Source organism: Bubalus bubalis, chromosome 14 (assembly GCF_019923935.1).
Source record: "Bubalus bubalis isolate 160015118507 breed Murrah chromosome 14, NDDB_SH_1, whole genome shotgun sequence".
Lineage (NCBI taxonomy): Eukaryota > Metazoa > Chordata > Mammalia > Artiodactyla > Bovidae > Bubalus > Bubalus bubalis.
Window position 1 is genome coordinate 36,542,224 of NC_059170.1, and position 14,408 is coordinate 36,556,631.

At 43.7% G+C, this 14,408-nt stretch overlaps 1 protein-coding gene across 5 annotated transcripts in view; it reads left to right on the plus strand.

Annotated features, from left to right (window-relative positions):
• SLC23A2 (solute carrier family 23 member 2) overlaps window positions 1-14,408 on the plus strand; it is a 142,270-nt gene that overhangs the window by 51,783 nt on the left and 76,079 nt on the right. For all 5 annotated transcript variants that reach the window (XM_006047752.3, XM_025264049.2, XM_044927921.1 and 2 more), the window contains exon 2: window positions 1,355-1,601. In XM_006047752.3, the coding sequence (XP_006047814.1) occupies window positions 1,494-1,601 (108 nt within the window). In that variant the 5' untranslated portion in view covers window positions 1,355-1,493. The remainder of the gene's footprint in view (window positions 1-1,354; window positions 1,602-14,408) is intronic.

Here is a 14,408-nt window from a genome sequence, read left to right on the forward strand (position 1 = left end):
ATGAACAGTTAAACCGAAAGAGCCACCTCAAAAATTTTTGTGTTTGTGTACCTAGCTCTATCCCATTGAGGCAACTTGACATTCTGGCAGCAATTTCTATTATTTTTCCTTTTTGCCCTTTAACTGTTGAATTCTCCAATTTTGTGTTTTCTTGTTTATATTTCTGTTTTTCTCCAGCCTATCTAAAGTATTTGTTGATTGAGGTGTCTTAAGAAAATTTCCTAAACAGAAGGTTTTCTACTTGTCTTTCCAAACTTCTTGTAGGGCTGCCTTCTCATTTGCAGGACAATTTGTCTGGCTTATTCATTCTCTGTGGGAAATTAATTGATGCTAAGATCTGACATTGTTCTAACCTGAGAGCCAGTGAAGGTTTCCTGTCCCTTCTCCCCTCTACCTGCATGCGGTATTTTTTTTTCTATCTTAGGGAATTCCCTGGTGGTCCTGTGGCTAAGACTCCACACTTTCACTGCTGAAGGTGCAGGTTCAGTCGCTGGTTGGGGAGCTAAGATCCATTCAATCCTAGTAAGTTGGTTGTGGCTGAGCTGTCTAGTATGATCACCGCTAGCCAAACTTAAATTTGATACAAATAAAGGTTCAGTTTCTGTATCTGCACTAGTTACATTTTTAAAATAATTTTATTTATTTATTTATGGTTGCGCTATATCTTTGTTGCTGTGGGCTTTTCTCTAGTTACTGCAAGTGGGGGCTGCTCTAGTTGCTGTGTGGGGGCTTCTCGTTGTGCCGCTTGTCTTGTTGTGGAGCACAGGCTCCAGGGTGCACAGGCTGCAGCAGTTGTAGCTCCCAGGCTCTAGAGCACAGGCTCAGTAATTGTGGCACAGTCTTAGTTGCCTCGCGGCGTGTGGAATCTTCCCGGACCAGGGATCACACCTGTGTCTCCTGCATTAACAGCTGGGTTCTTTACCACTGAGCCCCCAGGGAAGACTTGCGCTTGTCACATTTTAAGTGCTTAGTATCCTGTGACTAGTGACGAATGTATTGGACAAGACAGATGTAGGATATTTCCATCATTGTAGAAAGGTTCTGTTGGATAGTGCTGGACTAAAAGATACATACTGTAATGCATGTCAAAGAAATGCCTCTTCTATTTTTTTCCTCCCTAGTATTCTGATATTTTTGATAGTCAATTTTGGTGGTCCCCCTCTCCAGAGGGTGGTTCAGAATCTGAATGACTATAAATGAAAGTGGATGAGGACTTGAAAAGTGATTAAGTAATGAGTTTTTTTAATGTTTGGATATAATTGTACTCTGACTTTCCTGTGCAGGAAATACAATGTCTGTGTGTCTTATGTTGTTTGTATGCTTGACATGATTTGGCTGCTTTCTCTTTTTCTAGGTGCTTAGAAATGGCATTTGTGGGGCTCATCTCTGCCTGAGAATCAGCACTGGAAGAGCTGACTCTGATCCTGGGCTCCTTGTATTGACAAGCCTTAACTTCCAACCGCTTCAGTCCCCAAGCTACTCTTTTTCTCTTAATGATGGGTATTGGTAAGAACACTACGTCCAAATCCATGGAGGCTGGAAGTTCAGCTGAAGGCAAATATGAAGATGAAGCGAAGCACCCGTCTTTCTTTACTCTTCCGGTAACAGCATTCCCTGTCTTCCTTTCTTCTTAAGTCACTCTAAAGTAGTTTCTGCATTGAATAGGATTAACATTAATATTTCTGTTCTCAGTGAAAGTTAAGGCAATTGAAGAGCAAATGCTTTTCACACAAGATAGTCTTTGGGAACCTGTTGTCTGACAGTGGTTTTAGCCTGCTCTCTGCCTAGAGTCAGGGCTTTCCTGGTGGCTCAGAGGGTAAAGCGTCTGCCTGTAATGCGGGAGACCTGGGTTTGATCCCTGGGTTGAGAAGATCCCCTGGAGAAGGAAATGGCAACCCACTCCAGTATTCTTGCCTGGAGAATCCCATGGACAGAGAAGCCTGGGAGTCTGCAGTCCATGGGGTCGCAGAGTCGGACTCGACTGAGCGACTTCACTCACTCACTGCCTAGAGTCACCTGCTGGGATTAACTCCAAGAAGGAAGCATGCGTAAAACTGGCCCAGTGTTCACTGTGCACTAGAGGGTGTTGAAGGCTTAATTTTATCTCCAAAAATGTGTTTTTATGAAATAATCTGTGACACAACTTCAGACTTGTATTTCAAGGTGGGAGGATGAATGAGTGCATTCATTGTTTGGAACCCAAATGTCCATGACTTGTATTATGGTAATAGCATCCAAGATAGAGATATTTTACCTGGATAAATGATATCAGATAAGTCAGATAAGGTTGATGACACACATTCATTATATTCAGTGCTAATATTTTTTTTCAGATGTAGGATTATGACTTGATGTGTGTAAAGATACCTAAAGTGTTGGTTTAAAAAAGAAAAAAGCTCTTTAGAGGGATCTTGCCTCAGGTTTTTTTCCCCTTTGTATTAGAAATGGTAATATCAAGAATACCATTCTAGGATTCTTTAAAACAGGGTCCTGGAATTTGCCTTGCTGCAAATACCCAGTAAGAAAGATATGAACACAGCATCTTTAAGTACATTGGTTGACCAAATCTACAGTTATATTTTGATTTTTACTCTGTGAAATCAGGGAGATTTTCCACTGATTTTGTAAGTGGTGTTACTTGTTTTCTTTCTTCAAAGTAAAATTTCTGTTATACTGAAGGCTTATCTAGAGCAACAGAGAAATCAGGTTTCCAGGTTTAAACTAGAGCATCTTTGAAAAATGAAAAGGAAAGTTCATGCCTGGGTTTTGACTTGTCTCTCCTGCACCATTTGCTCAGCAGACCATTTACCCTGCCCTATTCTATTTGAGAGACAAAAACTTTAGTTCCCTTGAGTCTGCTTTGTCATTATGGTTTAGGGATTTAGGCTTATTTTAGCATTCAGATTGTGATAGTGCACAATTAGCAGTTAAATTCACCAATATATGTTATCATTTTTCATATTCACTGTTGTTTTTTGTGTCCCTCTTCTCTGTTCACTTGTCTTTTAAACCATACCAAGGGTCTATGAATGGCCACTGTCTTTGTGTGTTTGCACTTCTGAAAACAACTGTATTTTGCTCTGAACCCTTGAACGGACTTCTCTTAACTGTACAGTACAGCCTCCCATTCCATCTCCATTTTTCTTTAACTGCTTCCTTATGATTTGTAAGTCTTTTTCTAGTGCTTCCTTCTGGCTGGATTCCCCAGTGTTATTTTTCAGTTTATTAATTCTTTGTGTACAGTTGTGTATTTATGTTGAACTTTTATTGCCATGATTGTATTTCTTATTTCTAAAGTTACTATTCAGTTTATATCTGCCTATTTTTGGTTCTTAATTTCTTATATGTATGTGTTTTTAAATGTTTGTGCATTTTAAAATGTACAAATGACCCTAATGTACTATTTTTCTCATTGTTCTATTATACTTTCATCTGGTGTGAAATCCTCTTGTTTCTTTTGATATTTTCTTCTCTCTCCCTGCCACTCCCTGCTTCTCTCTCTCTAGTTTTGCCTGTTCTTTTCCTGGATCCAGTCCAGAACCTGGTCTTACAGTGGGAGGTCTTCCCGTCTTCCCCCGGTGGTGCAGACCATAGCATGAAGGAATGAGGAGACCTGCTGGCCCTTGTGCACTGCCTGGTTCTTGCTCTCCTCTTATGCAGGGACCCCTGAGCCCCTGTTTCCCCATGGAAGTTGCCTGACTAAGGGCTTCTGGGCCCAGAGCTTCTTGGGTCCCAACATCCACCCATTCATTGTTTTATGTTTCTTGTATTCTAAAAGACTTGTCAGTTTCTAGCCTTGCCTGTTTGGAGGTTTTCCAAATGCCATTGTTTTTTTAGGGGTGCGGTTGGGAAGGAGTATTCCTCAAAGCCTTAATTTCCAGATTCATTTTCACCAGGAGTACAACAAGAACATGGGAGCTGGGAATATGGATATACTGTGTAGTTGGACTTAAAAATAATGTGAATATAAAGTTAATTTAACACTCGAGCAGTTTCATTTAGAGATGTTATGGAATTTTTACTTTATTCTTTGGCTATAAAAGTTAAGCATTAAAAAGGGAGAAGAAATAGAGTAATAGAGTTGAAATCAATGGGATTGAGCTACTGGGAGGGATGTGACATATCAAGGGGAGAAGCTGTAAAAATCAGCACATGAGCCACCAGGATGACTTAGAACAGGGATGCCAAGAAGTGTGTTAACATGGGCTCCCTCAGAGCTTATAAGAAAATAGAATATGAAATAAAAGAAGGAAAACAGATGAAAACAAAAGCTTATCCAAAAATGTTCATGAAGAAATAGTTCATGTGTTGGAATTTGAGCTTGTAGAAAGTTTTGTTAGAAAATATTTTGTAATATAATAAAAAGAGGAACAGTATGCTGCCTTTATTTAATCACTAGTTAAATTACTTACCCTAAGAAAACTGAAAAAATAAGGTAGAAGACCATTTGAAAATATTTGTTATTTTTATTTATTGGCTGTGCTGATTCTTGCTGTGCGTGGGGGATCTTTGATTTCCATTGCAGCATGCAAACCGTTAGTTGCATCACGTGGGCTCTGGTTGCCTGACTGGGGGATCAAGCCTGGCTCTTGCATTGAGCATGTGGAGTCTTAGCCGGTGGAGCATCCTAGTGGGATTTTGAATTTCATTTTGAATGACTTCTTGTTGATAGGGCAGAGGTAGGGGGTTAGGCTGGAGCTGGTCCCTTTTTGATACCCAGTTGGTGGATTATTTTGGTCACTGCCTCTCTGCTCTTAGGACATGCATCTGTCTCTCCTTCCTCATTCAGGGACCACAGGGTCTGCACACTAATTTCATAGAATCTGATAGTCTTAGAGTTGAAAGTGGCTTTAGAACTTTCGTAGTGGTTCTGTGGGAAGGTGAAATGTAGGGCTTTGCCCAAAGCATCTAGCTAACGTGATGTGTTAAGTTTATCAGTTGGATCACACAGGCTCTTGTCCCCAAGGAGTTCACAGCCAGGTGAGCAAGACAGGGGCTGCACATGCATTGATCATCTGAGTTTCACTGATGTTCCTGGGGATGGTCTTCAAAATAAAGAGTTGGGAGTGGTGGTGATTTAACTGCTATAGTTGATGTTCCAGTGGGAGCTGTGGTGAAAAGTGATACTCAGTTTTGTTTCTTACAGCTATTTGTCAGTGTTAGCATCTGACTGACTTTGTGGTTCTGGTTGTGGTTTTGTTTTCTTTTCCCTATAATGTGGCCCCTCGGCACATTTGAGAAATGGTGTTTTGGATTAGAAGGTTAGTCCTCCTAAGAGAATCTCTAAGCCAGTTTCAAATATAGGTGATTTTTTTTCTTCTGACTATATTCTCTCATGGAAAATGTGATTGCATTAGAAAAAGACAAGTGTGGGTAAAGGCAGGGGGTGTTGAGGTGGGGAGAGGACCCTTGGCTATGTTGGTCCCTGGATGCAGTGGCAGCTGAAATGGACCCTGAAGTGAAAGGAGGCAGGGTCAGAACATGTCAGGATAGTGCAGGGGAAGGGAGCAATCTGAGGCAAGTCAGGGGTAGAAGAATAAAGCTGTGGAAGATGGTGTCAGAACAGTAGGCTGGAAGCTGAGATTCCAGGTAGTTCCTGAATGATTGGCTAAAAAGTTTAGAAGTTTATAGTCTATCAGTAAAAAGCTCTCCAAGAGTTTTGACCAGGGGAATAACCTAAAAGGTTGCGCTTTAGAACACACTGGAGTTGGGCACAATTAGACAAAGAGAAGTGTCATTTTAGTCAATGCTGGCTGCTGTAACAATTTACTATAGACTGGGTGACTTAAGGGTTTTCCTCGTGGCTCAGACAGTAAAGAATCCTCCTGCAATGCAGGAAGCCTGGGTTCGATCCCTGGGTCAGGAAGATCCTCTGGAGAAGGAAATGGCTACCCACTCCAGTATTCTTACCTGAAGAATTCCATGGACAGAGAGGAGCCTGGTGGGCTACAGTCCATGGGGTCTTAAAGAGTCAGATACAACTGAGTGACTAACACTTCCACAGACATTTCTTTCTTGTAGTTTTGTTGGAGTCAGGGAAGAACAAGATCAAGGTACTAGCAGATTTGATTCTTGTTGGGGACTCTTCTTGGCTTGCAGATAGCTGCCCTCTCACAGGATCCTGACAAGACTGAGAGAAAAAGCTCTGGTGTCTCTTCTTAAAAGAATACTAAGCCTGTTATGGGGGTTCTACCCTTAAGACCTTATCTAAATTGAGTTACCTTTCAAAGGCCCTACCTTCTAATCATCTTGGGAGTTAAGGCTTCAACATAATGAATTTTGGGGGGACAAAACATTCAGTCCATAACAGATATCTGTTGCAGTTCTCATTTAGCAAGTATTTATTGAACACATTCTGTATTAGAGATGGCCCATATCTATGCATAAAACCTTCCAATTTACTTTTTGCCCTCAAGTAGTGGGTGAGCTGGAGAAGGCAATGGCACCCCATTCCAGTGTTCTTGCCTGGAAAATCCCATGGACGGAGGAGCCTGGTAGGCTGCAGTCTATGGGGTCGCTCAGAGTCGGACAGGACTGAGCGACTTCACTTGCACTTTTCACTTTCATGCATTGGAGAAGGAAATGGCAACCCACTCCAGTATTCTTGCCTGGAGAATCCCAGGGACGGGGGAGCCTGGTGGGCTGCCGTCTCAGGGGTCGCACAGAGTCGGACACGACTGAAGCAACTTAGCAGCAGCAGCAGCAGCAGTGGGTGAGCAGAAGCAGTAAGTGGACAGTTCCAGCACAGTAGAGTGAGCGTTGCAGTAGGAATTCCTGGAGCATACAATTGGGCCGACTAGAAGGGCCCTGTGGAGAAGGCAATGGCACCCTACCCCAGTACTCTATCCTGGAAAATCCCATGGACGGAGGAGCCTGGTAGTCTGCAGTCTATGGGGTCGCTCAGAGTCGGACACGACTGAGCGACTTCACTTGCACTTTTCACTTTCATGCACTGGAGAAGGAAATGGCAGCCCACTCCAGTGTTCTTGCCTGGAGAATCCCAGGGACGGTGGAGCCTGGTGGGCTGCCGTCTATGGGGTCGCACAGAGTTGGACACGACTGAAGCGACTTAGCAGCAGAAGGGCCCTGGACTCGTTTGGGGAAAACTGGTTGGGGTAAAGACAGGTTAGGACAGGAAGAGTCAGGGAGGCTTCAGAGATACCAAAGTCTTAAGTGTGGGTAAATGCAGCAGAAATGGAGATGAGGCTGATAGAAGAGATGCTGAGGAGATTTTGAGAGCTGAGAGAGAGGAGAAAGTTAAGGGTGACATTTAGATTTATATAAAGGGAACCTGGTTGTGTGATGGTACCTTTGCAGAAAAGAAGGAGTACAGGGAAAAGCATAGGTTTGGAGGATGGGGGAAGATAGAAGATAATGGATTGCATTTGAGAAATTGTGGATTTGAGATGCTGATGAAATTCCTGCAGACACTGGGGCCGTGGAACTTGAAGCACAGAGAAGCAGGAGTGTAATAATAATAATAAATTGTCTTAAACACATGGGGCTAAGGTGGCTGCCGGCTGAATCCAAAGAGAGCTGGCATGGGAAGAAAGGAGAGTTGAGAATCTCGCTGTTGGAGATGCCTGCCTGTGGGCATCTTAGAGCATTGGGACAAGGACATCACTGCCTGCCAGGGCCTTACTTCATCTTGGCTTTCCAAAATGTAAACATTGAAAAGTAACCAATAGGGCAGCTCTGTATTTGTTTTTTTCTCTAGATCTGTGCCACCTCTAGATTCTCTAGCTCTTGTGCTACTAGCACAGTAGCTGCTAGCCATATCTGGCAATGTAAATGCAAATTAATTAAAATGAGATAAAATATAAGTCCAGTCTCTCAGTTGGACTAGTCAACTTTTTTTTTTTTAATTTGCTAGCTGATCAAGCCCTTCCTAGACTCTAAAATTCAGGCTCTTATTTCCTTGTTTGCTTTGGAGTTAGAAGTTGGGCCTCAGGCTGGCTAAGACATCTAGAGGCCAGTGTGCTGGAGTGCAGGGAGGTGGGACAGTGGGAACAAAGCTGGCTGTTACTCAGAACCAGGTTTGGTGATGGTCTCAGGAGTGGGTTGCTGGGGATACAGGTGTTCAAGATCTCGGGGCATCCTATGTTAGATAATTGTTTCCTCAAATGTTACAAGTGCTGATTTTTTCAAAAACAGTTCCTATGGAAGGAAATAAATGAAAATTTATTTTATTTTATTCTTAAAATAAAACAAAAGACTCATGACAATAATGAGAGAAAGAATAAGCCATACATAGAGGAAGAATAATGATTAAATCACATTAAAATCAAGAGACATGCAAAGCCCCAAGGTTCATAGAAATTAGGTCATATGTTCAGTTCAGTTCAGTTCAGTCGCTCAGTCGTGTCCAACTCTTTGCGACCCCATGAATCACAGCACTCCAGGCCTCCCTGTCCATCACCAACTCCCGGAGTTCACTCAGACTCATGTCCATCGAGTCAGTGATGCCATCCAGCCGTCTCATACGCTGTCATCCCCTTCTCCTGCCCCTAATGCCTCCTAGCCAATAAGTCAACTCTTCGCATCAGGTGGCCGAAGTATTGGAGTTTCAGCTTCACCATCAGTCCTTCCAATGAACACCCAGGACTGATCTCCTTTAGGGTGGACTGGTTGGATCTCCTTGTGGTCCGAGGGACTCTCAAGAGTCTCTCCAACACCACAGTTCAAAAGCATCAATTCTTCGGCGCTCAGCTTTCTTCCCAGTCCAACTCTCACGTCCATACATGACCACTGGAAAAACCATAGCATTGACTAGATGGACCTTTGTTGGCAAAGTAATATCTTTGCTATGTTCAGAGTTGATATTAAATAGGAGAAAGATAGTAAAAGAGCTTCTCTATATCCCAGGGAAATCTTGATAGGCAAGTTTGTGTGCTTTTAGAGGCAGGATGCGGCACTCAATATGCCAGCAAATTTGGAAAACTCAGCAGTGGCCACAGGACTGGAAAAGGTCAGTTTTCATTCAAATCCCAAAGAAAGGCAATGACAAAGAATGCTCAAACTTCTGCAAAATTGCACTCATCTCACACGCTAGTAAAGTAATGCTTAAAATTCTCTAAGCCAGGCTTCAGTAATACGTGAACCATGAACTTCCTGATGTTCAAGCTGGTTTTAGAAAAGGCAGAGGAACAAGAGATCAAATTGCCAACATACGCTGGATCATGGAAAAAGCAAGAGAGTTCCAGAAAAACATCTATTTCTGTTTTATTGACTGTGCCAAAGCCTTTGACTGTGTGGATCACAAGGAACTGTGGAAAATTCTGAAAGAGTTTCAAGGTATTCAGGGAATACCAGATCACCTGACCTGCCTCTTGAGAAACCTGTATGCAGGTCAGGAACCTGTATGCAACAGTTAGAACTGAACATGGAACAACAGACTGGCTCCAAATAGGAAAAGGAGTACTTCAAGGCTGTATATTGTCACCCTGCTTATTTAACTTCTATGCAGAGTACATCATGAGAAATGCTGGGCTAGAAGAAGCACAAGCTGGAATCAAGATTGCCTGGAGAAATACAAATAACCTCAGATATGCAGATGACACCACCCTTATGGCCGAAAGTGAAGAAGAACTAAAGAGCCTCTTGATGAAAGTAAAAGAGGAGAATGAAAAAGTTGGCTTAAAGCTCAACATTCAGAAAACGAAGATCATGGCATCCAGTCCCATCACTTCATGGGAAATAGATGGAGAAACAATGTCAGACTTTATTTTTTTGGGCTCTAAAATCACTGCAGATGGTGATTGCAGCCATGAAATTAAAAGATGCTTACTGCTTGGAAGGAAAGTTATGACCAACCTAGACAACATATTAAAAAGCAGAGACATTACTTTGCCAACAAAGGTCCATCTAGTCAAGGCTATGGTTTTTCCAGTAGTCATGTATAGATGTGAGAGTTGGACTGTGAAGAAAGCTGAGCGCTGAAGAATTGATGCTTTTGAACCGTGGTGTTGGAGAAGACTCTTGAGAGTCCCTTGGACTGCAAGGAGATCCAACCAGTCCACCCTAAAGGAGATTAGTCCTGGGTGTTCATTGGCAGGACTGATCCTGAAGCCGAAACTCTAATACTTTGGCCACCTGATGCGAAGAGCTGACTTTTGGACAAGACCCTGATGCTGGGAAAGATTGAGGGCAGGAGGATAAGGGGACGACAGAGGATGAGATGGTTGGATAGTATCACTGACTCAATGGAAATGGGTTGGGTGGACTCTGGGAGTTGGTGATCTACAGGGAGGCCGGCATGCTGCGATTCATGGAATTGCAAAGAGTCAGACATGACCGAGCGACTGAACTGAACTCAACTGAGGAAGTGTGTAAGGAATGAATGCAGACCAGCACGAAATCAGAACCAGAAACAAACAGAAGTCTTAAAGAACTGCCATATCCTAAAGACACGGGCCAGGAAGCACAGCCAGGAAGAGGTTTACTCTGCAGTTCCCCTGTGTTGGTAGCTCCTATATCTTCTGAACCTGGAAGGACATCCAAGGAAAACTAAGTAAATAGGTTGAACTTAACTGTTGGCATAGAGTGGTGATACAGTCTAGTGTTTCCACTGAGCCTTAAGTTTTTGTTTTTTCTCCTTCTAACAGGCTCTGTGAGAATATTTGAAAACTTGGCACCTCTCTTGGGTGCCAAGAATAGATCATTCAATCTGGAGATATTAAGGGGATGGTCTGAGGAGTAGCTTTATTAGGTTCAATTTTATCAAAGAATAGGAAAAATATTCATCAGTGTTCATACAAATCTGTTATTTCAGATTTCCTTGGTATATTTTCTTTAGAGCCATATAATGTTAAGAACCCATGATCCCTAACTTGGTAGGTACCACGCGAACCTTATAACAAGCTACTTACAGCCCAGTTGGGGTGTGAGATATTAGGGAAAAAAAAAAAAGTATGTGTGTGTGTATATATATGTATATATATGTGTGTGTGTGTGTATGTGTGTGTGTGTGTGTATATATATATATATGTCTTTGCCTCTGGCTCCTGGCACAGAGCTCCGGAACCCCTTGTAATTTCCTAAGTGAGAAGTACACTAGGAGCATCATGTTTTAATGAGGTGACTCTGGGTGGGCTTCTGGATGGCTCCTGGTTGGAGTCTGGTCACCAAAAGACCAAGCCATGATTTGAAGCTTGGAAATTTCAGCCTCATACCTCATCCTCTGGAGAGAGAAGAGTTGCTGGAAATGGAGTTAATGATTGATTATGTGTACTTGAGAGAGTCTCCATACAATCCAGTAGTGGAGAACTTGGAGAATTCCCAGGTTGGTGAAAATGTTCGCACCAATAGGATGATTCACCCTGGTTCCACAGGGACTGATGCTCCTGTCTAGACCTTGCTCTCTGTATCTCTTTATCTGGCTGTTTTCCTGTATCCTTTATTATATCCTTTAATAAACTGGCAGACATAAAGTTTCCCTGAGTTCTGTGACCTCTAGCAATTAATCAGACCTGAGGAGGGGGTTGTGGGAACCTCCATTTTGTAGATAAATTGGGCAAAAGTTGTGGGAAAGGCTTGGATTACTACTTGGGATTGACGTCAAAAGTAGCAGGGGGAGCAGTCATGTGGGACTGAGCCCTTAACACTCTCTAGGTAGACTGTCAGAGTTGAGTTAAATTGCAGAACCTCTAGCTGATTTCACAGAGAATTCCTTGCTGTGGAGAAAAATCCTCTCCCATTTGGTGGCAGGAGTGTCAGAGTGAAGTATTCTGTATGAGCAGTAAAGGAGACAGGAAAGATGGGAGTAGGTAGACCAAACTGGATTTTTCTAATATAGTAGGAGATACAGCAAGTCAGCAAACAAACCATAAGTATTAGGGTTTGAATTCAGTAAGGGTGCTGTGGGAGTGCCCATGAGGAACCCCTGCCCAACCACACAGGAGATGACATGAGTCCTGAGAAATGTCTGGGTGTAGCAGGTTCAGAGGAGGGAGAACAAGGATCTTTTGACTGAGGGAATAGTGGCAACCATCTCCTGCTCAGGGTACAGGTTCATTGTAAACAATACGGTAGAGTTGGGTTGGGCAGTAGGGGTGCTCATGAACGGTTGTAGCAGAATCAGTTGCACTCAAGTTTTAGGGTAGAGAATTCCTGCTGTGGGCACGAGGAGGTCTGGAGATTGGAAGGAGAGCTAGGGTTTAAAACAGTTCAGGTGGGACTGATTATGACTTGACCTGGGAGAGCAGAAAGGAAAGGAATTCTTTCCTTCCCAGATGCTTCATATGAGGCTCTGGGAACACACAGATTCCTCCCCCTGTGAAATTGATCTCCAAGTGGTGAGAGAAGACAGATGATAAATAAGCAGAAGCATCATGTGGCAGCTGGTGACAAGTTCTGTGATGAAAATAAATCAAGGAAGGGAGATAGCAAGGGATAGAATGTGAAGTCACACTGTGGTCATTCAGGACCTGCAGACTGTTGATTAATTTATCCTTTAAAAAATGCTCTTGGTTATTTCCCTCTGGTTCAGAACTCTAGGGAACAGCAATGAATTAAACAGCAACCCGCCCTGACATCACAAAGCTTTCATTCTGGCAGGGGAGACAGGTAATGTACACTAAAAATAGATCACATGTGTAGATGTATATCTAAGCACCAAGGGAAAAATAAAACCAGGAAGAGGGATAGAAACTGCTCAGGCTGATATGTTAAACTTTCAGTTGGCCAGGAAAGGTGGCATTAGAAAATGGAAGACCATCATGGCAGTGTGTGAGCTGCAAGTGCAGAGACACTGAGGCAAGAGGTGCCTGGTGTGTCTGAGGAGCCCTGAGCGGGAGGTGTGGCTGGACAGAGGGTGGGATGATGTCAGTAGACTGTGTAGGCCTCAGGGCCCTGGTGAGGATTTTGGCTTTTCGAGTTAGATAAAAAGCTGGTAGTGGGCTTTGAGCAGAGGTGTGATGTGCTCTGCCTAATTTTAAAGGCTCCTTCTGACTGCTGAGTGGGAAGCCAACTGAAGAAGCAAGCAGAAGATCAGTCGGGAGGTGATTCCCACAGAGCAAGTGGGCTGACAGGGCTCCAGCGAGGGTGCCAGCAGTGTAGGGGTGGTGAGAAGTGGTCGGGCACTGGAGGAGAGCTGACCTGGATGCTGATGGACTAGATGAGAGTAGGAACAAGAGAGGGGAACCAAGGATGGCTTCAGGTTTCCCCCCGAGCATCTGCGAGATGAATCGGCCAAGTACTGAGATGGTACAAGGCAGAGGGAGTCGTGAGTAGTGTGGCCATGGAGACACTGGATGGAAAGCAGGTAAGGGCAGCAGTGTGGCTGGAGCTGTTCCCTGGTGTGGGCAGTGTGGAGATGGTGTAAAGCCAAGGGATTAGATGGTATCTCCTAGGGATAGATGCCCCTAAGAGAGCAAGAGCGTCTGAGGACCCTGCACTGGAAAGATGTGGTGTTTGGAAGTATGGAAGCTGAGGAGGACCAGCACTAGGGAGAAGGAAGGAGTGGTAGCTTAGGTGGGAGGGAGACGTCAAAAGAGGTCATTGTTTGAGCGGGAGAATGACATCCTCCTTGGTGTACGTAAGCAGCCAGTGAGGAAGGCATTGCAAAAGTAAGCTGGATGAAGAGTAAGGACGGATGACTTGATTTAGCCAGGTGAGCACCAGAGAGGACAAGTGAAGGTTTGTGCGAGAGTGACTGTAGTGATGTGCCATGGTCCTAAGATGGGGTGAAGAGGGAATTAAGGCTGATGCATCATGAGCTTTGAGGCATAAGATGTTGAAAAGGCATTTGGGCTTGGCAGTCCTGCTGAGGTCAGGAAACTGGGAATTAGGGTCCTTGGAATTAGGTCCTAAGATGGAATTAGGGTCCATCTTTCCTAAGAGGAAAGATGGGTAGATTAGGAACAGGCAGCTTTGAGAGGCGCTAAAGGTACAGATGTGACCAAATTTGGTGTTGTCTTAGGTGTGGGTGGTGAGGTATACAGTAGGAAGTCAGGAATGACTTGAGGAGGTTGGGATAGGCCACCTGGGTTGTATGGTGGCCCCTTCTGCTGAAGTAAGAGACACACAGACAGGACACAGGGTGCTTTTTTAATTTTTAAGTTGGTGTGAGGAAGTAATGAATTGATAGAGCAGAATCTTTAATTCTGTATTCTTTCATTATGCTTTGTGTTCATATATAGTCAGGAAAGCCGTGATTGATGCCTTTGCTGGTGCTGCTACTACTAAGTCCCTTCAGGTGTGTCCGACTCTGTGTGACCCCAGAGACGGCAGCCTACCAGGCTCTGCCATCCCTGGGATTCTCCAGGCAAGAACACTGGAGTGGGTTGCCATTTCCTTCTCCGATGCATGAAAGTGAAAAGTGAAAGTAAAGTCACGCAGTCGTCTGAGGTCTTTTCCCTCTTGTCTTCTAGCAGAAGTAGGCTGCTAGAAGACAAGTCATACTTGTTGAT